The sequence below is a fragment of the Molossus molossus genome, unplaced genomic scaffold, assembly GCF_014108415.1.
Source record: "Molossus molossus isolate mMolMol1 unplaced genomic scaffold, mMolMol1.p scaffold_m16_p_14, whole genome shotgun sequence".
Lineage (NCBI taxonomy): Eukaryota > Metazoa > Chordata > Mammalia > Chiroptera > Molossidae > Molossus > Molossus molossus.
This window is the reverse complement of record NW_023425349.1, coordinates 17,185,879-17,212,002: the sequence shown is the minus strand read 5'-3', so window position 1 is coordinate 17,212,002 and position 26,124 is coordinate 17,185,879. Positions and strand designations below refer to the sequence as shown.

Genomic DNA, 26,124 nt, shown 5'->3' with positions numbered 1-26,124 from the left:
TTCCCAAGGTGTGACATTGATGAAGAGAAAGGCTTCTGTGTTTATCCCCTGGACGCTTCCAGTAGACGGATGACTTTTGGCCAGGACAAGGAAGAGATGGGGAGTGTCTCCCTTCAGTGGAAACCCCTTCACTGAACGAGAGGTGCCAGTAGCAGAGGAAAGGGGACCACCGCCAACTGTGCTACTTCACCATGTGACATTAAGCACATTGCGTCACTTATTTAGGCTTCAGCTTCCCTACGTGTAAAGTGAGGGGAAAACACATTACGTCATTCTGTGTGGAGAGATGTTGTTCTTAGGGGACAGGTGACTCATTCACTCTCCTTTTTGCTTTTCTTTTTAGTAAAAGGGACTCAGCAGAGATTGTCTGTAAGAATCAGTACCCAAGGTGGACCTCACCGGTTCTAGATGCCCGAGTGAAATGCGCAATGTGTGGATAATAATCATCGTAATAATAACTACCACTTACTGAATACTCCGTCTGTTTTACATGCCTTACAAGTATTTATGAGGCAGGTGAAGCGCAGAGAAAAAGCTAGAGCTCAGAAATTCACGCATGCAGCCAAGTCTCATCGCAAATTCTACCTTCCCAAGTGCAGCGCCCCCTGCTGTAGGGATGCAGAGGCTGAACTCCCCAGCTCAGACATGCATCCAAGTGGGCTCAAGTTCAAGATTAGCAGGTGGAAGACAACTCGCAGGCCTCTAGCCCACAGTCAGTTCCTGTGACCCAGTCTTGGAGCCCAGGAGACAAGTTACACAGCCGGTTCTCTACGCGTGTGGCTGGGAAGGAGAGAAAGAACAGGGAGGCTTCTGTTTCTCCACTGTCGACTTGACTTGCTTGTGCTCTGGGCACAACGCTGCTTGGGTCTGTGTGGAACCCTCAGATTTCTCTAAGAAGTAAGGACTTGACAAAACTAAGCTTTTATTTATTTATTTATTTAGGCTTAGCGTAAGTGAGGTATGAGGCAAACCAGGGACAGTGAACAGCAGCCCACTGTCATTATCTGTCTATTCATCTGCCCATCTGTTCATCATCAGTTCATTCAGCAGATGTTGCCCGGTGTCTGTCACCATGGAACTAGGACTAGATCCTGATCCCTGGCCTCACAGGCACACAGTTTAAGGGGGAAATAGGCAAGGGATCCAGAGATTAGACTGCAGCATGAAAGATGCTATTGTGTGAGGTGTACGAGGAAGACATAGGAAGGGTATCTAACCCAGTGTAAGGTAGTGAAAGAAGTTTTCTTAGAAGTGCTGTATAAGCTAAGACCTGGAGGATGAGTAAGCGTTGATCACTGAAGAGATCTGCTACAGTACGGATGGTTGAAGCCAAGTGGATGCTCTGCAGACATTGATAAATGAATGACGAGTGAGCAAATGAATGAGTGAACCATCATGTATATTCTATAGCAAAAGTGCATGTTCAATTGCAGAACAAATGTAGAGTTTTGAGGAAGGGAAATGTCGTAATCTGGGCTATCCATCACTTTGGTCCTTAAATCCACCTCATTCTTTTTAACTGCTGTATAGTATTCCATAGTAGGAATAACTGTGCTCCTAATGTTGGTCCCTAAGTATCGCACACATGCTTCTATTACAAACAGTTGCGGCAGTGAGTGCTCTTGTATAGACTTCCTTGTGGGCACAGGTGAGCATTTCTCCTGGCTAATGCTGAGAAATGAAACTACTGAGTTATCAATTATGGCCTTTTTTGTTTCAATGGATGTAACCTATGGCATTCTGAGATAGTGAACTGGCTCACATCCCAGCAGCAGGGGGAGGATTGTCACTACTACTTGACAAAATGAAAGTGCTTTGTCTTTGGCCATTTGATGGGTAAAACATGACTTCTCATCGATGTTCTTGTGATTGAGCATCTTGAGTTGAGCATCTTTCAATTCTTTTAACATTTCCTTTTCTGTAACTTGCCAATAATATCTTTCATTTAGGTATGGTTGTTCATCTCTTTGTACCTCAGTTTTGCCATCTGTTAAATTGGAATTGTAATGTCAGCCTTCTTGCATATCCACCAACGCTACTAGAATCTAGGGTGAAGTAGATAGTCCAGAGGGTGCTGTCATGTATGAAGTTACTCTGAGTGGTCATTTATGCATTGAGACATTTATCAAATGCCAATTTCACATACCTTCTAAGCATGCCACATTTTGGAGATAAAATGGGTAACAAAACGAATGTCGTTTCCACCTTCAGATGGGAGCCTCAATTTAGCCGTGTGTTAACCACCCTCCCACATGCTAGTAGCACCCACTACTAGTAGTACTGACGTCATTACTAATACTAGCTACCATGTAGTGAACACTTCATATATGCTCAGTATCTTTTACAAGCCTGCCAATCAAGTGTAGGCGTCAGGGAGCCTTATTCGTAGACGGGGAAGCTGAGACTTACAGAGATACCATCCACTTAGGGTCCCGTAGTTAATAGATGCTAGAGTCCAGTTTGCTCTCTCCTTGCCTGCCCCAAAGGGCGTGCCCGGCAAACTGTAGGGCACAACTGATCATTGCTATGGTGACAGGCAAAGGATGAGATGGCATCTCGATGGACGGGGAAAGGAGATGTCAAAACTAGCTTGTATGTTCATCAAGAAGCAATAAAATAAATGTGCAAAAGAAAGCGTAATGCATGTTCTCTTTGTGTCTGAACATGTACATAGATAAGGAAGGAGAGTCTTGCTGAAGTGTGCACAGAGGCAGACCGGCGTGGTTCCCAGTAACCTGTCGCTGAAAAGCATCCTCCAGGGTAGACCTCTTCCTGCGTAGGGCCTTCTCCCAGGCCTCCTCAACATGGTTTAGTCTAGGTTGTGATGTCTGCCCACCAGGACAGAGGAGCAGCACCAGACACGAGAGTTGTTTCTCAAAGCCCAAAGCACATACCTCTGTTCCTAGCCCAGGCAGGCAGGGTACAGAGTCAGCACAATCTTACTCCATTCTGGAAGCTGGGCATCATCCACCTATCACTCCCTCTCATCAGTCAGGCCAAGTACCTCTCAGAATGAAATACGGGTTCCAAGAACATGAGGGTTTTGCAAAATCAACAAAATCTCCAGAGTCAGCAGCAGCCATAGACGTCCTGTCTCCAACTTCCTTCACACTTTTGAAAGTGCAAAGCATCCATTTGACACTAGCACCAGTGAAATCACTTATCTCAAAAATGTCTATGGATCGTCCTGGCCAGTTCGACTCAGCAGTGGAGCGTCAGCCCACGGATCAGTGAGTTGCAGGTTTAGTTCCAGCCAAGGGCATGTGCCTCGGTCGTGGTTCGTCCCCAGCCCTGGTTGGGGTCGTGTGGGAGGCAACTAGTCAATGTGTCCCTCTCACATTCATGTTCTTCTCTCTCTCTCTTTCTCTCCCTCTCTTTCCCTCTCACTCTATCTGAAGATAAATGGAAAAATGTCCTTGGGTGAGGATTAAAAAAAAATGTCTATGGATCCATTTGATGCACTACTGAATGTTAAACCAAGTGGACTGTTACAGTGTCTCTTCTACAGATGTTGAATAAGACCCACAGGAGTGAAATGGTGGGCCTAAAGCTCTGCTGATAAATTCATTCATTCATTCGTTCATTCATTCATTCATTCATCTATCCATTCATTCAATAACAAGTCCTTGTGACACGCCGGTCTCAATGCTGGCACTGTAATTCTGAATCTTATAATTGGATAGGAAAGCTGAACTGGAAAATAATTACAAATTAGATATAATTACAAATTAGAGCTCATTATTACAAGAAGTTATAAAGAGTATAATCCCCCTTAGAGGAAGGGGGCGTGGCCCTGATTATGGAGTTTGGTTTTCTTCATTGGAAAACAGAGGACTAAACCAGTCAGATTTGTTTCTATGAAAGGCTGTAGGTACTCTGTGAAGAAAGGAGCGAGGACGAGCGAGCAAGTCCATGTAGGGGTTATGGCTAAAGTCCAAACCCGAGGCGCTGAGGATTTGCACAGAGAAGTGGATGAGTTAGAGGTGTGTTTCCAAGGAGTGTATTGGCAGTGTATCGGCTGCAGGAGTGTACCACGGAGCTGTCCAGTGACCCCTGTTCCTGGTTTGAGGATTTGGAATGAGGGAAAGTGATTTCCTGAAATGAAGGAATAGATTGTAGTGTAGTATTTGATTAGAGGGTTTTCCAAGAGTTGCTTTGGGTAACAGTGAGTTAGTGAAGTCGGGGTACAGTGTAGGCTGGTGTCACCGACGTCTTTGTTCATTGGCTGTTCGCCCTTGGGGTAGGTAGGTTGGACTGGACTTGGTTGTGTAGCTTCAATTCCTGATTTTTAAGAAAACAAACAAATGAATAGAAAAGAGAAGGAAAGTAACAGCCGTCAGAGTAATTACAGATAAGGGAAGAAGGGAGGGATGTAGCTCACACTGGGCATTGGCAAGACGAGTGGAGAAAATCCATTCAGTCTGTGCGTGGAGAGGATGAGAATTTTTAGGACGGGTCTTAGTGGTTGATGATGTGTCTGTTAAAAGAGTCTGTTACTTCAGAGAGGCTGAATTCTGAATCAGGAGAGCTGGTTCCCAGACCAGCGCACAGCTGCCTCGCTGTGGGACCCTGGTCCGGTCCCTTCCATGGCTTGCGCCTCAGCTCCTTCCCCTGACAAAGTGGGTGATGATTCCTGTCCATACCGTCTCACAAGGGGTGTCCTGAATCACGGGTGAGATAATAGACTTGTGAGAACGTGATGCCGTCTGGGGAACTAGGAAGACTTCAATGTTTACGATGTTTTCTGTTGCTTGGTTTTCGTTAGGCTTATTCTCGTCCGGGGCCAGACCAGAGAGTATGCGTGAGGGGTGAACACACAGACACACATGAAACCTTTTCCAGTTGAGCTCTAACCAGAGTGGCTATGGTTCAGCATTGGATTAGAAGAAATAAAAGATAAAGTGCATGCCCAGCTGGTGTGGCTCAGTGGTTGAGCATCAACCCATGCACCAAGAGGTCACCAGTTTGATTTCCAGTCAGGGCACATGCCCAGGTAGTGGGCCTGATCCCCAGTGGGGGGCATGCAGCAGGTGGCCAATCTATGTTCTCTCTCATCTATGTTTCTATCTCTCTCTCCCTCTCTCTAAAATCAATAAAGAAAAGAAATTAAACAAACAAAAAAAAAGCCCTGGCCAGTTTGGCTCAGCGGTTAGAGCATCGGCTTGCGGTCCAGAGAGACCCAGGTTTGATTCCCACTAAGGGCGCGTACCTCGGTTGCAGTTTGTCCCCAGCCCTGGTTGGTCGTGCGGGTGGCAGTCACTCGATGTGTCCCTTTCACGTTGATGTCTCTCTCTCTCTCTTCCTCTCTCTCCCTCCCACTCTATCTGAACAAAAAAATGGAAAAATGTCCTCGGGTGAGGATAAAAAAAAAAAAGATAAATTGTACTTTAATCTCTGTACCTGCACTAAAGGAAAAAGAAAAAAAAAAAAAGAGGAAACCCACCAAAATGCTGGCCCTGGATCAGGAGACCTGGATTCCAGTACTGATCAGCAAGTTTGCCGTGTCCTTGGTCTGTGACTCTCCATCTGTGTGCCCAAGCCCCCATCTGGAACATCAAGGCGTAGGTGGCTGATGCTGGAGGACATTCCCAGAGGTGACATCCTGCTCTGACCGCCGAGTGTGTCTAACTCTGTAAGGGTGGAGGGAGCAGCTTCCCTGTCACATTGTCGCAGTGTGACTGAGCTCAGAGACTGGCGCCATCTAAACAAGCCGTCCAGGTATGCTCCTCTGATAGCTCCTCCCTGGCAAACTTCCTCCCTCTGAGGGCTTAGCCAGCTCTCCCTTCTGGGCAGGTTCAGAAAGTATTGATGCGTTTTTCCAATTCGGTGGCATTTGGACTAGAAGTGGGGACTAGGGAGTATTTGCAGCATTATCCTTAGCTTCTCGTGCAAGGCCAGGCATCAAGTAGATGGCCAATAAATGGAGGTAAATAAATGCATGTATGCATGCATGTATGCATGAATGAATGAATGAACCCTGTGGCAGATCAATAGGTAGCAGAAATCCATGACAATACAAATTATATCTGAGATACTTGAGGCTTTTCCTTCAACTTCTAAAATGGATTAGTTACCAGAGAATCAAAAGGACCAAAGAGAATCTTACCGCATGGTCCTTTCTCCTCTTTGGGCCTCAGTTTCCTTATCCGTACAGTGAAGGGATGAGCCCACATGATGTTAAGTCAGTCTTCCACTCATTCAACAGACATGTATTTCACACTATCTTTGTAACAGGCCCTGTGCTAGGCAGTGAAGATAAACAACCCAGGCAGTAAGGGAGCCCCAGCCCTGTGGGAACTTTGATGAATGTGAGAAGGAGACAAATGAACAATTAGTAACAAAACAGTGGGGAAGGTACTGTGTCGAGAGAAGCACATGGGCCAGGAGGTCCTCACTCATCTTAAGACGTCAGTGAGAACCTTCGGGAAAAGGTACCATCTAAGCATCTAGGCATCTAAGCGAAGGCCGGGGGCGTATCCAGGGTGGGGTCATGGGGCGACTTGCTCATGGTGGCCCAGCAGTAAAATGTGAAGAGGGGGGTTGGAACAAAGAGACCAGGGAGGTTGGGAGGAGGCCTGAGTGATGGTCCAGAATGCTATGCTAGAGAGTCTGGACTTCACCCCGGGGGGGGTGAGGAGCCACTGATTGTCCGCAGGGAAGAGGGTCCTGATTAGACTTGGTTTTCGGACCGCTCTTTGTCTGTGTGTGGCTCTCTGAGTGGATGTAGGGATGGAGGCCCAGATCGGGAATGCGAGTGAAACAATGTTGCCAAAACTCAAGTAAGAGATGAGCTGGTCTAGGGCAGTAAAGAGCCGGCTGGGAGGAGGAGAAGGGGCGGGGCCGAGCCAGACTAATAGGTTGGAAATACCTGATGCCTGAGCAGAGGGAGGAGGCAGGTGAGTGGGTCCGGGAAGATGCCCTTGTTGCTGGCATCGCTGAAATAGAGAATGTGGAGGAAGAGGCATGTTTGGGCTGGGCTGAGAGGAGGAGGAAGGATGCACAAGTGCCTCCCAATGGCCAGCCTGGGAGTCAGTGCTGGCATACAGTTCAGTTCACTGGAAACCATAACACATCTTCCCTCCACAGAGCTGCAGGAGCAGTCGAGGAGAGCTTGAGAACGTGCTCATCTGTGTGCACATCTGTGTGCACATGTATGAGTGTGCACATGAGTGTGTGTGTACTGGGGCGGGCACACAGGACCTCTAAAACCACCTGTTTTCATCATCCACTGATTCTCAAAGTGTAGCCCAGTGTTCCGAAAAGGTCCCCCAGGGGACCGTGGGGTTAATCTTCCGTAGCACTAATACCTATAACGTTACAAGGTACGGGCTTTGTTTTCTACCCAGGATTAATTATTCACTCCTGGGCTTTAATCCAAGCCAGACATCGCCTCGCTGCGTCCCATGCAGAAATGCCAGTCCCCCCTTCCATGCTACCGCTGGCTCTTACATCCTGGTTGTCAGAATGGGAAGGAGGGTTTTTTTGCCCCAGTTTCGATATCCTATAAACTGAAAAGGTTGACAACTCCCATCCAAGGATGTCCGCAAACATACCAGGACAGCTGGAATTCAGCATGGTTTTCTGTAGGACTTGCAGCCATCGACGCCCCTTCTCCACGCCCTGGTGTGCATCCCGCGGTGAGCAACTCGGGCAAGTGGCACCTGAATCCATCTAGCTCTGTTTCTGCTCTGTTAGGTTTCCTTCTCGAGCTGAGCTCTTGTGTGCAAATGCAGTCTCCAACGTCTTGCAGCAGAGACCAGTACGAGATGCTCCAAGCTCTTACTTTCTAGGAATGAGCCTAGAAAACGCTGCAACCAGGAAGGAGCATGGAAGCACTTTCGTCTGTGAAGGGTTCACTTGAATACTCTTCAGGTGGAAGAATGGAGCCCAGAGAGGCGAGGCCACTTCCTCAGAGCCACACAGCCCTTGAAGGGGAGAACAGGGTTCCCGATTCCCCACCCAGGTGCCCCCGCACACATAAACAAGTGCTGGAGTTTGGCCAGACCTGGGGACTCAGATGCAGTTGGGCTCTCTGATCGACGTCTCCGTTGGAAGCTCAGAGTGAAATCACAGAGCTGACATCAGTGACGTCATGGCAGCTGGCGGTGGTGAGGGGGGTGGTATAGGAAATGAGAGAACACATTTGGCCAAGCTCGGGCTCCACGTGACCCTCCAAGGGCCCTCGTTTCAAAACAAACTCAACCTTTTAGGTTCAAGTTCTCCCTCTCCGTCAGAAACGTGACTTCCTGCTTCTAAGAAGCAGAGCTTACAAAAGAGCTCAGAAGACTCCGCAGACATCAAATAGCTCTTACAAAATAGCGTTTTGATGAGTTAAGTGTAAATGAATCAGAAACATAAGGGTTACATTTCCCCCCAGTGCACATGGGTTTCGAATTTGAGGGGAAATGGAGCTTGCTCACTGCACGCCGGCTCACCGAACCCGAAGCATCCGTGGGGCTGGTCGGGGGAGAGAAGAAAGAGAAGCCCAGCCCCCCAAAGGGTTTTAGATGTGGTGCCAAATTCGAAAATGCTGTTGGGCTCGCCCTCTGCCAGTAATAAAATCGCTGGCCACCCAGAGAGGCCACAGGGAAGAGAAAGGAGATTGCTTTCCCCACTGGCCCCTGGTCTCAACAACTGGGTTCAGTTAGTGCCGCTCAATCACCAGCTGTCACTGGGACCCCGAGCCGGACTCGCTGGCCCCCACTTGGCCTCGATTTTCACACTGTGCCACATGCCTTGTTTACCTCCGACCGTATCTGGTGTTTTGGCTCCCAGAGGCCTTGGCGAGCGGGCAGCTTGTCAGAAGCGCCTGCTCTGTAATCAGGAGTCCTGTCCATCACCAGCAGGGGTGTTTGGGGAAGCTGTCACACATCGCCTTTGGTTGCATTCAGGAAAAACAAGAGTCCCTTGTAGATCTGTTCCGCTCTCCTTTCTTTAATGCTATCCAGGTGTGGCGTTTCCCCCGCGCTGGTAAATGTCGTTCCTTCTGCTCTCCGCCGGACTCGGACAACCAGTTAAGTCTCAGGGCTGCTGTTACCTTATCCCAGGATTGGAAGGCTGGATCTTTTATAATTTCCACATTGTCCCTCCATTCTCTCTCTCTTGTCTTTTATTTCATTGCGCCCAGAAAGCAGAAAATCATTTCAATGGGTGGTAAAAGATGATTAAAACAAAATAACAAAGGCCTTGGCTGCAAACTGTTGGTTTCATTAAATCTGCTACTGTGTTTTAAATTGGGACCAGGGCAGATGTTGGACAACTCTATCAAAGGCTGCTGGAATTAATCAGCCGCATGTATACGTTTGCTCCTTCCTGAGCCCTCCGTGGAATGAGGGCGGGCGGCGCTGTCGGTGTGCAGAGAAGGGGTTTAGTGTTACCTGTGTCCGAAGGGCGACACTGCTCCCCCGGGAGGGGTCCGAACGCCCAGTGGGTTCTGAGATCCCTGCCATCTCCTTCTCCATTCGTTTGTTTAATCCAGACCGTGAGCTGGAGCTCACAGTGGTCGCCAGAAGGAATAAGCGGATGGCTATTGCAAGACAATAGTCTATTTCCCCAAAGATTCCTTCTTGGCAACGGGATCTCAGCATCACAGCTTTGCGTTACGAAAGGGCAGGTGAGGTGGTACGTGCGGCTGTGTGCTGGGTGGCAGGGCCTGGAAGGAGGGACCCACGGGGGTGGAGGGACCCCAGGCTGTCTAAAGTCATGGATGCTGGTTCGGTATCTCAGCTGTTATTAATGCATCTAATTTGGGCTCCTATAACTGGAGGAGGGGCAGCGGGCTTCGGAAGTCACGGTGTCCGTCCTCTACTTTTACAAAGGCTGTCCATCCCTCGGTGACCCAGCATCTTGCCTCACCATCTCTGACATTTATACACACTCTAAACCAGTGGTTCTCAGCCTTCCTAACGCCATGACCCTTTAATACAGTTCCTCGTGTCATATGTGGGCGGACCTGCCTGGAGTCAGATAGAGGAGCTGTGTCTTGGTTCCTAAGACCGTCAGAAATATGTCCGGCAGAGGCTAGGAGCCCCTGTGAAAGGGTCGTTCAAACCCCAGAGGGGTCGCGACCCACAGGATGAGAACCCCTGCTCTAACGTGACCATCAGGGAAAACTTGAGCACTTCTTTGGCTTGCCCTGAATTGCAACCTAGTTGGACTTTCTTCATCTACGAAGGTTTACCTGTGTCCTGTTTCGTGCTGTTCCTACTGCTCAGAATACCATACGCATACTGCATGTCTTTTGACATTGTCCCATATGCGCCGTCTCAGACTTGAATTCATTCAACAGAGACTGTTGGAAACCGATTTTGTGTCTGTCAGGCACTGTGCTAGACACAGATGTTTAGCAAGGAAAGGCTTACGTGTTCTCTGTGTTTGAAGCATGTAACATACCCCAGGGAAGATCAGGCATTCGACATGCAACTGCAGCAGAGTGCGCTGAGTTTTATAGTGAAGTATGGGTGCTAAAGACTCCTGTGGAAGGAATCAGCCCAACCCTTGAGACAGAAGGCGTCCTAAGCCTTCCTCGTCCTAGCCTCTCTTTGGTCTTCCTCCCCGTGGGCGCTCTTCAGACTCTCCCCCGTGTCACAGCCCTGCTGTACTTGACTGACCTCCTGTTTGCCCTTGAACTGTTTGCGACCAGTGATGGTATCTTCTTCATCGTTGGGATGGCTCTTAACAGAAACTCCATAAATATAAAATATTTTTAATGGCACAAAGAAAGCAAGGTGCAGAGAGGAGAACGGATCCATCCAAAATCACAACCAAATTTAGTGGGAGAACCCTGACCATTTTTCTTGAACTGTGTTCTAGGTGACATCCATGGTGATGTCAGACTGCCTTTCAAGAAAGTCCTCCCCACGGGCGTTTTATGCTCTGTACCCCAAATCCTTGCCAGTGCCCTTTAATGGAAAGTAAGACCAGAGGACCTCTTGGTCTAAAACAAAAGTAACCTGTTCTCTTAAGAATTCAGGGTGAATAAAGACATTTTTTTTAAAGCAGCACACAAACAGAGAGAGGCATTTGGGGTGATGCACAGATGAACTTGGAATTAGGTATATCGTTACCAAGTGCTGGTGACTTGTATGTCACCTTAAGGTCTGAATGTTAAGAAATTAATTCTTTGGAGGAAACGATACAGCTCCAGAGTCACTCAGAGGGGAAGGGTATTTTGTCGTCAGTTTTTGTTCTCTTGACGTAACATAGAATATGCAGACTGCTAGCCTAGTGCCAAAACCAGTTCCTTCCTGCACCCTCCATCCCATGAGGTGTATTTGGTGTCCCTTTCCACCTTTCCCCCTAAGCCGGCTGTCTAGACGGCTACAAAAATGGTCTTCCACCAAACAAGCCCCATGATGCCCTGGCCAAAGCCGATTCTCTTCTCCTTCTAACTACCTGGCTTCTCCTTATCTTTATCCAGTCAGGACTCCTCTCGGGCTCCTCCTCAGCCTGCTCCTGTGCTCCCACAGACCCGACGCTTGTAGGCAGTAAAAGCCAGCCATTTAGAAAAATATGTTTGTATTGATTTTTTTTAGAGAGACAGGAAGGAAAAAGGACATAGAAACGTCGATGTAAGAGAGAAACATCGATCGGCTGCCTCCCGCTTGCCCCCTACTGGGGATCGAGCCCACAACCTGGGCATGTGCCCTGACCGGGAATCAAACAGGGACCTCTCAGTCCATGGGATAGTTCTCAATCCACTGAGCCATGCCGGCTGGGCAAAATCATCCTTTTTAATGTACTTTTCTTCCCCACATGCCTCTGAGCAGCTTAAAGGCAGGACCATATTTTGGGGATCTTTGAATCCCAGAAACCTCATAGAAGTTGGGATGGCCCAGTGAATGCTATTTGGATGAATGAATGGATGAATAAATGAAATGATATACATATATTTATCCAGAACTTGAAAAAGTGGTCAAAGCCATAAATGTAATTAGCTAGATAAAGCTAACTAGCTGGATTGAATTCTTCTGTACTCCTTTTTTGTGTGTGTACCCTAAAAGTGAAGTTATAGTAACAGATTTGTGATCTTATATTTGTGCAAAATGGCATGTGTGTGTATGTATACATGAAAAGATACATGAATGGATGGTGACCAGAATATTTTTGGTAGCCGCCCCAAGGGGATGACATTTGCGATGATTTTGCTTTATTTTAAATTCTTTCTCATGCTGTTCTAAGTTGTTAAACCAGGCATGGGTGATCTTTCTGGTTAGAAAAAACATAAAGCAATTGTGATGATGTATTATCACTTCTCAACTGAGGTAAAAAATCCGCTCTCACCCTCACGATATCTTAGAACTGAAGCTATTTTTCTCCAAAATTCTGCATAAGAAACAAAATAGCGTTTAGTTGGAGTGGCAGCTTCCTAAAAGTCTTTCGGACCGTGACGGGGAGCCTGCCTTCTCTTCAGGTAGTCTTAGCGTTCTGTATGTGAGATGATATGAATGCATTGCTCCCTAGTGTGTGTGCTTATCCAAGGAGTCAGCTCAATGTCATGGAAAGGTCAAGGGTTCTAGAGTGAAACAGCATGGTTTCAATTTTGCTTTATAACTGTTATCTCCCTGTCCTTGGGCAGATTACAGAACTAACTACAGTGGACCCCAGCTGAACAATGCAAACAATGGATACCTGTCAGGTTTATGTTAAAAATAGTATGTACAGTTTGGTGGACTAACTAATCTAAAGGTATTTCCAATACAAACATCTATCAGGAAATTCTACATAAAACGTAGCTGATATACTAGCACCCTTTAAAATGCATGACTGTGCATGTTACAGGGGAAAGAAGTAAAAGGGAACTGAGAACTAGACGGGAAGCGCCCTGCACCCCCCCCCCCCATGTTACTGATGCAGTTTGTATAAAGGGGGAGCAATAAGTCTTAGCAACTGAGTGGCCAAGAAACATAAACAAAAATCTGAGAATTGAAAAGAAACAGTCATTCTTCTCATCTGTAAGAGACTACATAGAAACAGTAATAAGAATCAACAAATTGTTAGAACTCATAACATCGTCTAAGAGGACTTCTAAATAGAATATCAATTTGTAAAAATCAATTACTTTTATCAGCCCCAAAATATGGTCACACAAATATACAGGTACATGTGTGTATGTGTGCAGATAGCTAGATAGATAGACAGATTAAAGCTACCATTTACAATAGCACTGACATCTATAAAATGCTTAGAGCTAGGAATATATTCCTAATAAAAAAATCATCACAAGTTTTATGAAGAAAGCTTTAAAACTTGACTGAAACCATAAACGATGACCTAAATAAGTAACAAAATAAAACTGTGTGTCTCAATGGAAGGGCGCGGTGTGATGATCTCTTTTCTCTTCAAGTATAAAGTCAATGAAACTGGAATTGCGATCTCAACAGGCATTTAAAAAAATGAAACTTAAAATTCACAGGGAAGAGCAAAGAGGTCTCTTTAGCATAGATCTGTGGCATAAATCAGTGCTTCTGTAAAACTGTGGAAGTTAAAATAGACTGTAGTGGGTAAGATAGAAGGGAAAAAGTAGACCAATGAAACAAGATGAGCCTGAAACAAACTCGTCTAAGTCCTGAGTGATATATGGCGAGGGAGGCATTACGCTTCGGTAGGGAAAGAATTTACTACTACAGACATGATGCTGGACAAATGGTTCATCCATATTTAGGGGCAAAACAATCCTAACTCACATCATTTTTTTAAAAAAACCACCTTGTACGTGATTGAAGCCATACATGTGAAAATAAAAACCTTAAAACTACTCAAAGGAAATAGAGGAGACTATTTTATGACCTTGGGGTGAAGAAACATTTATTCAACAAGACATGAAAAGCACAAATCATGAAGGAAATGATTTAAATCTCTGCTCAACAAAGCAGCACAAACAAAATCAAACAATAGGGGTCCCGAGGTGGCAGCGGTGTTTTTCAGGACCTGTGACTGCAGAGGGTTGGTATCCGGTAGACGTGAATACACTTACCTATCAGCAAAGAAAAAGAGCCCACTTTACCACAGGCAAAGGCGATGAACAGACAGTGAACTCAGCTAGACACTGACATGGTCAACAAACACATGGCATGAGAGCCAGTCCTGTTAATAATCAGGGGAAGGCAAAATAGAAGACTGCCTATAGATGTCATTTAATGCTAATCAGATGGGCAAAAAAGTAAATGCTTGGCAGAGTCGAGCGCTGGCCAGGACCCGGAGCAATGGGGAGTCTGCTGGTAGGCATGATAATTAGTACAACCTTGGAAACCAATTTGCCAGTATCTAATGAACTTGAAGATTCGATGGCCTTCCACCCGGTGACACCACTTTGAATGTATTTCCTTCAGACAACTCTTGGTCTACGGACAAAGGAACATGCACACAAAACATTTAAAGCAACATTATTGGAAAAATAACCAAAATGGTTCGATAATAATGATAGTAAAAATAATAGAAATAGCCTAGGTGTCTAGCAAGAGAAGAGTGGTCAAATAAAGTGTGGTATATCCACACTTTTATAATCTGTAACTAAATCTTCCTATAAACTCATACCCCAAATTTGATACAAATTGCCATCAATATGACATTGCTAAGAAGAAGTATGGAAACATCAGACCAGTGAAGAACGTCAGTATTTTTGTTTCTGTTTGCCAGAAATGCCAACCTGAGACAGGTATGTCATTGGCAACATTTGTGAAAGGACAGCTACCTGTTAAAAGCGTTTTGTAAAGTCATACGAAGGATGCACAGAATAAACCTCCAAAACCAACCCGGCCTCCAGAAGCCAAGCGATCTCGTCACATTTAAATACTGCAACCTAAATCTGTGAGCTGGAAACGGGAAACCAACGTGAGAAGAGGTTTGAAGAGTGGACGGTTGGGTATCAGGGGGGGGTCTGCTTCTCTTTTGCATTGAAGACGGCACTCCGAATTCGGGGAAAGAAAGCAGAAGTCGTGACACTCGTCGCGCTCCAGATGCAGTGGCAACATCTGGGCTCCTGCAGACCCAGTACAGGCGGGCAGTTTTCGGCTTGCTCATCCCTGCACTGGGGATGGAGAGTGGCGTTGGGTCTCAGGTAGTCTCACGGTGTTGGAGAGAATGGGAGGGAGCTCTGGAGGCAGGAGGGCAAATCCGAGGCTGCTTCCGCTGTCAAGGCTGAGATATTGGAGGCGGCCGGGATGCAGAGGGAAGGATGTGGAGGCTTGTGGGTGGGAAGTCTTGACAGGGCTAGGGGCTGGCTGGATGTGGGAGGCACGGAGGGGAAGGCGTTCGAGTGACAGGGTAAGACTTTCCAGATGGTTTTAGCAGCAGCTGAAAGGAACAACGTGAAATAAACGTCCTACTTTTAAACCAACCGTGAAATAGGTCCTAACCTCCGGCCAAGCCTGCAGAAGGGACTCGCTGGTCCCGAGGGAATTCCGTTCTACCTGGGCTCCTGAGCAAAGAGCCCTTGTTCAGCATTCATTTGGAGTTTAACTTGGAGAAAATGTCGTTTTCTTCTAAGAATTCTTCAGTGGGAAAACGTAATCTTTTCCATAAGTTGTACCCTGTTACCCCTTCCCTGCCTTTGTTATGAAGGGAGTGAGCTGGGCTTCTGTTTTCCTACGTGAAAACGCGATCGCGGCCCCAGTCTGCCGGGAGGTGATGATACATGAGCCATGCGCAGGGGGGAGGGTTAGCGAGGCGTCTCTGCCAGTCACCCGGGTGCCACGCGGCACTGGTGGTCCGGAGGAGGACGTGGATGGAACTTACTGGGAGACAGATTCTGCCCCAGGGAAAAGACAAACGTGGGATCGGGATTTTCTGACGTGGGAATCACCACCAGACAACAAAGGCGGCCACAGGCAGGCGCGGAGGGTGTTCTGGCCAAAGGACCAAGGGACGTGGTGGAGACTTTCCATCGGGATATGAAACAGGTGGTAGGCGGTGGCCCGTCTCCACAGGCTCACCTAACCAAGGTATGCATAGTGGTCTGCGGCTCAGTTCCTTAAGAATGTCGATAACTAAAGATACTGGGTTCCTACTGAGGAACTATTTGTCCCAGGCGGGCACAGATGTGCTTAGTGTGTTCTCATACTCAGTGTGTAGGAACACGCTGTGGGGAAGGCTCAGAGCAGGGAAGCTGCCCGACTCACAGGAGTACGTGGTGACGTCAGGCCAGAAACACATATTTGTTTGCCTCAAAGTTGTATTTATTGAGAAGGAGGAAGAGGAGGAGGAGGGCAGGAGAGCGGGTGAGGAGGAGGAGAACATTGAGAAAGATTATCACGACATCTTAAACAGTATCAGCCATACATCATTTGTGACACTGCCACAGAATGAGAAACACGGTATAGAGAAGGATTTTCACACTCACGCATCACACACGTGTTCTGTGTGCTGCAGAGAGGGGCCAAGAGGTGCCCAGTGGCCCAGGAGGGAGCAGCAAGAAAATTCATTTCAGGCCATAACATGGTTATATGTGTTTAATATAAAACGTGCCTCCGTATTTCAGAGCAAAATGCACGAATGTACTGTAGAATGCATGTCATTTATAACTGGTGCCTTCCTGTGTCCCCTGGGAAACACAATCTGTCCCCCACAACAGTATTCCAGTTTTAGAAGTGGCATCAGGCAAAGTGTAGAGGTGGATAAAATATTGAATCAACCCAAATTTTAAAGAAAAGGAAACTGAAAATATATAATTCTATCAACAAATTAGCATTCCAGAGGTTGACACGGCAATGGTTATGTACACATCCATCCCTCCGATAGCTTCAGATCTTTGTGCTGTTTGGCAGAGCACTAATGGAATCCCTAGGGACTTCTGGTCTACCCATCGTATCACTGTCTGCTCCAGCACTGCGAACACAAAGTCTCTTTCAGGTAATAAGCCCAACATCCTCAGGAGGCTGTGCTCCTGCCCAGAGCCCTCAGGGCTCGTAGACTCAGTGCGTCGTGGAGTGGGGAGCCAGGACAGGCTGTGTGCGTGGCCCACACCTGTCACCCCACCGGCCTTACCCAGACCGCCACGGCCTTGGCAACAGCTGAACACAGCAGATGGGCAGGAGCACTAGAGACTTTTTGACATCATCCTTTTGTTTATAAAGCCAACCCCCGCCCCAACTCTGGAATCTGATAGGAATTCTCTTCATTACCATTTGGTAAGGCCCCCTGGCACCTTTTTACTATTAATAAGTAAATAATTGATGCAGAGGGACAGGAGGGAAAGGAATAACTCCTTCCTTTGACGGTGGTCGAAGAGGAAATGGGGATGGTGATTTGTTCATGGGGAACTGATACCCATATAACGGCCATGAAGGGTAACTGGCAGGAGCCAGGATCCTCTGACGGCAGGATGAATTCGAGCGGGGAGCCAAACGGGCCACCTAAGGGAGGGAGGTGACCGGCATAAGGTTGAGTGTGAGCAGGCAGCACGGGCCTTGACCCGGGAGGTCCGGAGAGTGAGGAGGTGAAATCGAGGCCAGCTGGAAATCTGGCGGCCCCCGGGGCCTGGAGTGGCTGTTCGTAGATGGCACCCTCCTTGTGAGGGGTGACATGACTCAAGCAGGCCTGAGCCAGGGATTAGGGAAGCAGAACGCAGAATGTCATTTGGTGCCATGTGAGTGTAAGCTGGATGCCTGAGCTCTCTCTGCCTCAGACTCTTCATCTGTAAAATAGAGACAAAAACACTAGCACACAAGTAAGACGGTTTTGATGCTCAAATGAGAAAATACAGGGAAAGTGCTTAGCCCCAGGCCTGACATTCAATTAATGGACGCAGCTAGTAGTATTGTTGTGGTGGCGAAGAGTGACAGACACAGGGAGAAGGGAGGGAGCGGATCCCTGGATGTGCATCGTCAGGAAGGGGCTTCCTCGCCTGCAGTGGGTTTCGGCTCAGGTCTCAGCAACGGGGACAGATCAGACAATGCCCACAGCATCTGGCACGGTGTCTGCGCCTTGGCTATTCCATGTATTTTCCCTGGGTGGCCTTCTCCCACATCTTCATTGCGGGCCTATCCCATCTGATTCTTACCCACCAGGGTCACTGTAAAGGTTAACAACAATAAACAGTATCTAGTAACGTGCACAGTCTGTCACCTGTGGGCGGATGCTCCTCCTACTTGTACGTTTTGGTGTAGCCCATCATGGATGGACAAGTGCCGTCGCCACAGTGACCACAGAAGTGACTGGGTAACTGAATGTGCTGTGATTTCAAAAATAAGCAGGGCTGAGAGAGGGTACCACAGGGGTGGGTGTTGTCTGGCCCCTCCCCCCACTGAGCGTGCATAGTTGATTGTCACCTGTCTGTTTTCCAGGGACCTAAGTCTTGGCAGTGTGTACCAGTACCGGGTCATCACTGTTTCCGGAAGCGAGGAAGGTGAGCCATCACCCGCGGCCGTGTACACCCATGGAAGTGGGTACTGTGGCGATGGCATCATCCAGAAGTAAGTAGATCGAACTAACAAAGGGGGGCGGGGGTGTGAATGGAGCCAAGAGATGGTCAGCGTGCCTGAGAGAAGAGCGTATGGGATAGATATCCTTCAGCATGGCCGCTGGGAGTTACCAGCAGCCCCTAGCTGTCTGTCAGTCTGTCTGCAGCAGTGTGCTCCTCTCAGAAGAAAAGCAAGGATGATGTAGCGAACGCACACCTTTCTCAAGCACGGAGCATGGGGATCGCAGCAGGGCAGCCGTCGTGCGCCGGCTGCCGTGTGCCCCTGTCCTCCGTGGGTGACGCACGCCCCAGGATTCTGTTCTTCGTTCCCAGCCCAGCCCCTGGTCAGCTAACAGGTCACAGTGCATCGCCGTCAAAGCACTTTCGCATTCTTTGCTGCTTACCAGCTACATCTGTTAAAACCGCATATTTATTTGTTATTCTGTTGTATCGGATTATATCAACAATTTACAAAATGAGTCAAAGGCTCATAAAAATACCCAGATAGTCCAACTCACTCTAATGCACTCCAGAGTGAATGTTGAACGTGAAGATATGTACAGAGTTCAGGGAGGCAAATTAGTTGGTGAGTGTAAAGATTCCCCACGAGCAGCCAGAAAGGAAAAGTGTGATCAGAAAACATAAAGCTGGATGTGTAAATGTGGGTTTAATTGGATCAGCAGTCCGTCCTTCCCCTTGTCCACCGGGCAAGATGTTATGCAACCACAAAATAGGGGCAGGAAGCCATCAAGACTTCTGCATTATCTTTTTAAAAAGTAAACCTTTGTGTCCTGGTCAGTTTGGCTCAGCGGTGAGAGCATCGGCCCGCGGACCCGAGAGTCCCGGGTTCGGTTCCCGCTAAGGGCACGTACCTCGGTTGCAGTTTGTCCCCGGCCCAGGTTGGGGTCGTGTGGGTGGCAGCCACTCCATGTGTCTCTCTCACATCATCGATGTTTCTCTCTCTTTCTCTTCCTCCCTCTCTCCCTCCCACTCTGTCTGAAGATAAAATGCAAAAAAAAAAAAAAAAAAAGTCTTCGGGTGAGGATTAAAAATAAATAAATAAATAAAAGTAAACCTTTCAGTTTTTTTCTCCAGAACAAGCACAGAAATCTGTTTTCTGGCACAACATCGAATAGGTCTCTAGAGGTGAAGAAGAGACCAGACATCATTCACCATTAAGTTCCTCGTCACTAAATTGGTGTTTTGTATCACTAACGTCGTTGCAAGTCGCATTCTTGCTAAGACTTCTAAAACTGTTGGCCAAGTGAATGATAAACATTTCGTGTGGAGATGGCACAACATGCTATTGGCAAAATTCCTTCATTAAACGGCGCTGCTGGGTGTCACATAATATCCGTGGAACATGAGACTGTAATGACTGTTTCTGTAGGGGGAGGGGCGCTGTGGAGAGAACGTATTTCACAGCTGAATGGAAGCACTGATGTGCAGAGCGGGCATCCGCTCGTAGGTGTAGCACATACATGACAGAGACGTGCTAAATGTCGGCTGCTCTCAGTTCATCATGGACACACGTGCTGGAGGGCAGAGTGGTTGGATTCGACCCTGATGACTGTGTGGTGTGTATTGTACACTGGAGCCCTGCATTGAGATGGAAGGACCAGCTAGGAGCACCGCAAGACTGACACAGTTATGCAAGAGTTTGCATATGAATAGTCCTCCACACAGACCTCAGGTATTGACCAGCAGTAGCCTGTGACTTAGCATTGAAGGGAACAGGGAATGTTGTGAATTGGATCCCATGAGGGCCAGGGAGTTGGGTCTTTCCAACGTACTGTGGGAAAAGATGCGAGTGGGAAAGTATTCTGCTCCCTGCACAGCACACGCACTGAAGCGCATTGACACAAGGAAGGAACTCGCTTGCCCTAACCAGCGTGGCTCAGTGGTTAGAGCGTTGGCCTGTGTGCTGGAGGGTTGGGGGTTCAATTCCTGGTCAAGGGCATGTGCCTGGCTTGCAGGTTTAATCCCAAGTCCCAGTCAGGGCTCCTGCGAGAGGCAACCAAGTGGTGTGTCTCTCTCACATCAGTGTTTCTCTCTATTTCTTCCCCCTCCCCTGCTCCCTCCCCCTTTCCCATCCACTCTCTCTCTCTGGACAACGTCACTGGAAAAAATATCCTCGAGTGTGGATGAACAAAAAAAAAAAGAAGAAGAAAGGTACTAACTCAAGTTCTTGAAATAAGGAATGACATTATTCAACAAATGTTTCACTGATAAAGCCAGTAATGATTATTTGCAAGATTTCAAGTGGTTTGCTGAAAAGTGGCGTATCTCCGGGTATCTATTCATATCATCAAGTCCCGCGACTATGGTTTCAAAGCTGAACGGTTGAGATTTTAATACTGAGGAGATAATGTAAAGAGTCTTAAATGTTGAATCAGAAAGGGCAAACCACCTGATTGCCAAGAATTTCCCTCCTGAAGCGTAGAAAACGCAGCTCCTCAGGTGTCAGAGGATGAAATCCATGATGCGCCGCCGGGTGTGTTTAAGACTCACGCCCAGATGCAACAACCAAACACGCAAATACAGTGTCCAGCTAAGGTCCTGACATCGGGGGAGGGAGGTCACTCGCTGTTCTCTGCCATGAAGATGTCAGCTTCTAGCTTGTCTGCACACGTCGTCTGCGGCACTGCCGAGCAGCTGCGCCGGGCGGGCCCCAGGGAAAGTGCCCCATCATTTGTGGGACCACGATGGAGCAGCGGATCCAGAATCTCCAGGAAACACTTGCGGTCATTGCTGAAAACCCATAATTGGGATTTGGGATTTTCTAATTTAGCACAAAGAATAAAAAAGGAAACTGGCTCGGTGTGGAACTTGATCTCCAACTCCGTCTCTCCATTTGGGAGCCAATGTAGACGCATCGGTAAAACCCTGCAGACAGGTCATTCCTCTCGCTGGTCTAGAACTTGATTATCATTCATTTTAAGAACATTCTTGACAACAGACTTTTTTGGTGTGTTTACCTGGAATGGGTATCCTGTGTAGACACCCAGTACTTGTTAAGTTACCTGCGGCTACCTAATAATTGTTGACACGTTTTGCAGGAGCTGAATACAGCGAATGAGTAGTTCCCTAAGTAAAACAAGCAAACAAACATCCAACAATGAAAACAAATAACACAACTTTGAAGGAGAGGAGGGATGGCATCTCAGCTAATTGGATTTTCAAGGGATGAGACATGTTAATTTGCTCTGTGTGTGTGTGTATGTGTGAAGATAATTGACAACGACATACAGATAGATTCCACACTCAGTGAGGCCCCTAATGGTTGAAAACACTGGATGACTATTATGACAACAGTAATAATACTCATAAACATGAACTGAGCCTCTATCGTACCCGGGGCACTGTGCTCCATGATCATCTCCTTGGGTTCTTCCAACAACCATATGACGTGGGTCCTATTTCTGTACTTCACAAAAGGGACAGCCAGCGCACAGAGATTCAAGTGATTTTCTCAGCCTTGCAGGCCCAGTAAGGAGCAGAACCAGGATGTGAATCCAGGGCCCAGGTTTTCATCCGGGCTCACCGTTGCCTCGCGGTGTGGCCGCCGGCCATGCAGAACTGACAAGTGAAGGAGCAGCTACCTGCACTCTGCCATGTCCCAGGCACTGGGCGAGGCCCCGGGGAGCCAGGATGACAGAGACACCGTCACTGCCTCTGGCACCTTAAAGCCTAGGCAAAGGCAGGCGTGTGCCGAGTGCTGTGACAGATTGAGTCTGTGTCTTTGGTCACCGAGAAGATGGCCACTCGCCTCAGCCTGTGGGGTCAAAGCAGGATTTCCAGAGCTTCTCTAATGATAGATCTTTCGTGCCTAGAAGATACTTGTGGTGGCCCTAATGTTATGCTGAAACCAATAGAACACACTGTTTGGGTGGTGAGGGAAGGCAGTTTAGAAGTATTCTTTGTGGCTTCGGGAACCCAGCCCAGGTTGTTGTTTTTGTTTTGTTTTGTTTTGTTTTTTTTAAAAAAAGCTCTCCCCAGATAACCCATGAAAGAACTAAGAAGCACAGGGCCGTCACCAATTTCCAACATGCACGGTTCACTGACAGAGACTGGAAGGGGGCCCAGCTTGGAATTTGTATTTCTTCTTTGCTCACAGGTTCGCAGACAGAAGGGAGCTTTGGGTGGTGCATCGAGACCAGTGCAATGCCCTAGCCTTCCTAAGGATTGATGGCAAGGCACCATCCTGCTACTCTGACACCTCTTAAAAGCAACAAACATGTCCCAGTATTAATTGCCCGGGTGAAAGGAAAAGTCTGAGGCCTCTTCCATGCTGTGACAGGTCCCAGCTGGTCTCTGGGGAGGGAGGGACAGCTGCCACACACTTTGCAGAGACCTCCCAGGCCAGAGTGGGATGGTGATTTCCTGACATCTACTGTATGTCCCACACCATGTCGGTCACTTGAAGTTACATTCCCTTCATGTGTCCACTCTAAGGAGTAGGTATGATTACCTCCGTTTTAACCTGTGAGAAAACTGAAATTCAGCATCTAGAATAGCACTTTCCAGTGGATTTTTTCAGCAGTGATGGACATATATCCTGTGCTGTCCCACCCAGTAGTCACAAACTACACCCAGCTACCGTGCGCTTGAAATGTGGCCACTGTGACTGGGCCGCAGAATTTTACATTACTTTTCATTTTCACCGGTTTAGATTGTCAGAGATAGAAAGATCAGAGAGATCAAGTGACTTGGTGGAGATCACACAGCTGCTTCGGAATATGGGGATCAAACCCCAAGTTTGTTTGTTTTTTCCTCCAAGGATGGGACTGTTTTAAAAAGCAGCAGTTCGTCAATCTTTCTGTTATTATTTCTCCTCTTCTCCTAAGTCCAATTCAGAGAGAGTTGCTCATTTCCTCCCATCCTAGCCTCTGCAGAATCCTCCTTAGGTGGTGAAAACAATTCCTAACATAAACAAGAGGAGGCATTTTACTTCCTAGAAGCCTAGTTCCACAGGCCTAGGCTTTCTTGACACGGGGAAACGGCACACCCCATGGAGAAGACAAAGCTTCCTGATAAAAGGAGGACCCAGCCTGAGCATGTGAACGGGACAAATAATCCTGACCTTCAAGGGCATTGAGGGAGGGGGTTGAGACAGGGCTTAGTGAAGAACAGCATTTATATTTTCGAAAACCTACAATTTATTTTTTAAATCCACCTCTTAAGATGGCAGTGACATTTTCCACAGTACAGCGAGGTCTCTCCGTCCACTCGTTCATTCCTTCATCCATCTGACTGGCTAACTTAACTGACAAGGTCTCAGAGAATGAATTTGAAACAGGAAAGAAGGCTTGGGGCCCGGGATCTTCTGCATTTCTACCGTTCGGGTGTCTCTTCTTGATGGCGAAGAAACAGACTTCGCCCAGGGAAGGGGACTTGCCTGCGGCCTCGGGGAACGCTCGTGGCCGGGAGGCACTTTGCCAGGCTGGCTGTGGTTCTGGGGCTGACACCATACCTTTCTCTTCTGTGTCTGTTCTGCAGAAGCCAAGGCGAACAGTGCGATGACATGAACAAGATCAACGGTGACGGCTGCTCCCTTTTCTGCCGGCTGGAAGTTTCCTTCAATTGCATTGGTGAGTCTTTGTCCTTTCCCTGGGCCTGGCTGGAGGCCTGAACAGGGAGGAAGCCCTGACCAGCACCATAACAGCAGCAGTTGTGACTACATGATGCTTCACTCCTTTGATTACAAAGAGGCACTGCGTGCGCCCTACGAGCCTGGCACTGTTTAGGCACCAGGGAGTACAGCAATGGAAACGGGCCAGGCAAGTACCTCCCCGCCCTCATCTCTGCCGGGGAGGACCGCTGACTCTTTTTTGCTCTAACTTTGCCTTACACGCATTTACTGCCTTACACACATTATTCTTCACACCAGCTGTCCAGGATGGTTATTAGTATGGATTTTTAAGGCTTTTGTTCTTACTTTAGAGATGAGAAAAATCAAAAGGCAGAGAGATGATACGGTTTACCCAGAGTCGCACAGGTTAGAAGCGATTCAAGGCAGAACCAGGACTTGGACCTCATTTTGTCTGATTCTTAAGCATGTGCTCAGTTCGTTTTGCTCTGCAACCTCCCGCCGGGATCCAGGGACCGCCCTGGTGCCCCGACACGCTCACAACCTTGGGCGTTTCTCCGGCTCAGCGCGGGAGTCGCAGACCAGCCTGTGTTTGGAAAGCAAACCTTTTCCCACCTTCCCTCTGCCTTCTCTGGGAGCCTGGCTGATCTTGTTGTTTCAGCCTCACTTGGGAGGCCCTGGGCAGCCTAGGGCTGGTAAACAGACAGGGGTTGGGGGGCAGGGATGGAATTTTGAGCTGGTCCAGATGAGATCATACTTCCTTTAAGATGCAAATCGATACCTGAAGATCAAAGGTCCCCGGCTAATCCCCTGGGCTGGAGGTGAAAACTAATCACAATTCATTTGCAAGTACAAAAGACAGAGGTGCTCTATCTGAGGAGGGAAGGGGCCTGCGGAGGGAATGCAAACAGTTCTGGGAAGGTTTCTCACCGAAAGGCAATTTTCTAGGACGACGGGGGAGGAAGGGGCACGGGGTCCTCACAGTTGCAGTGCATGACAGGGGTGCCTGTAGACCTTCTCCCGGTAAATTGTGAGTCCACGAGGCCTTTCCCATTACTATTTACCTTTATTCCGTTCTCAACACGCACTTACTGAGCACCTACTACCTCCGTGGCACCCAGTAGGGGCGGAGCCACACAACAGCGGTGTCCCACCCCTGCTGTGGAGGGAAGACAGGGAAGGTGTGGAGGCTGGGAGGACTGAGCCGTCCTAGGCCAGGCCTTGGGTTTTTAAATGCAGAAGGGGGTTAGCTGTCTTCCTCTCCGCCATTGATTTCAGGACCTATGGTCCGTAATAAAGGCTTGGTGTTAGCCCAGTGGTGTGCTGGCAAGAGCCTTGGACCAAAAGGAAGGAAACCAGGCTGCCGTCCAAGCGTCCGAGCTGTGGTGAGAACTTGCTTCGTAAAGCTGACCAAATCACTTTCCTCTCCTGGGCCTCAGTTTACCCTCTATAACTCGAACAGATTGAGTGAGGTGGTCTTTAGGAGCCTCGCCTGCACCTCTGCTGTGTGAGGTTCAAGGCGGGTGATGATGATGATGATTTCTCACAATCACACTCTCTACTGGAACCAAACCCTTGCCTTTGCTCTCATCCTCATGACCCCAACCTTGCTGTCATCCTCATGGCCCCCAACTTTGCTCTCATCCTCATGACCCCAACCTTGCTGTCATCTTCATGACCCCAACCTTGCTGTCATCTTCATGACCCCAAACTTACTCTCATCCTCATGACCCCAACCTTGCTCTCATCCTCATGACCCCAACCTTGCTGTCATCTTCATGACCCCAACCTTGCTGTCATCCTCATGACCCCAACCTTGCTGTCATCTTCATGACCCCAACCTTGCTGTCATCTTCATGACCCCAACCTTGCTGTCATCCTCATGACCCCAACCTTGCTGTCATCTTCATGACCCCAACCTTGCTGTCATCCTCATGACCTCAACCTTGCTCTCATCCTCATGACCCCAACCTTGCTCTCATCTTCATGACCCCCAACCTTGCTCTCATCTTCATGACTCCCAACCTTGCTTTCAGACCGTGCTGGGAAATATCTACCTGTTTTCCTTGTATTAAGGTGGCATGTAGCTCAAGTCCTTCTGGGGGAAAGGTAGGGTGTGGGGACATAGGACATGCTC

General features: G+C 48.0%; 1 protein-coding gene across 1 annotated transcript in view; it reads left to right on the top strand.

Annotated features, from left to right (window-relative positions):
- Nucleotides 1-26,124, top strand: part of PAPPA (pappalysin 1) — a 233,634-nt gene that overhangs the window by 85,160 nt on the left and 122,350 nt on the right. The window contains exons 8-9 of the mRNA XM_036261471.1: nt 18,282-18,410; nt 23,897-23,988. Coding sequence (XP_036117364.1) covers nt 18,282-18,410; nt 23,897-23,988 — 221 coding nt within the window. The remainder of the gene's footprint in view (nt 1-18,281; nt 18,411-23,896; nt 23,989-26,124) is intronic.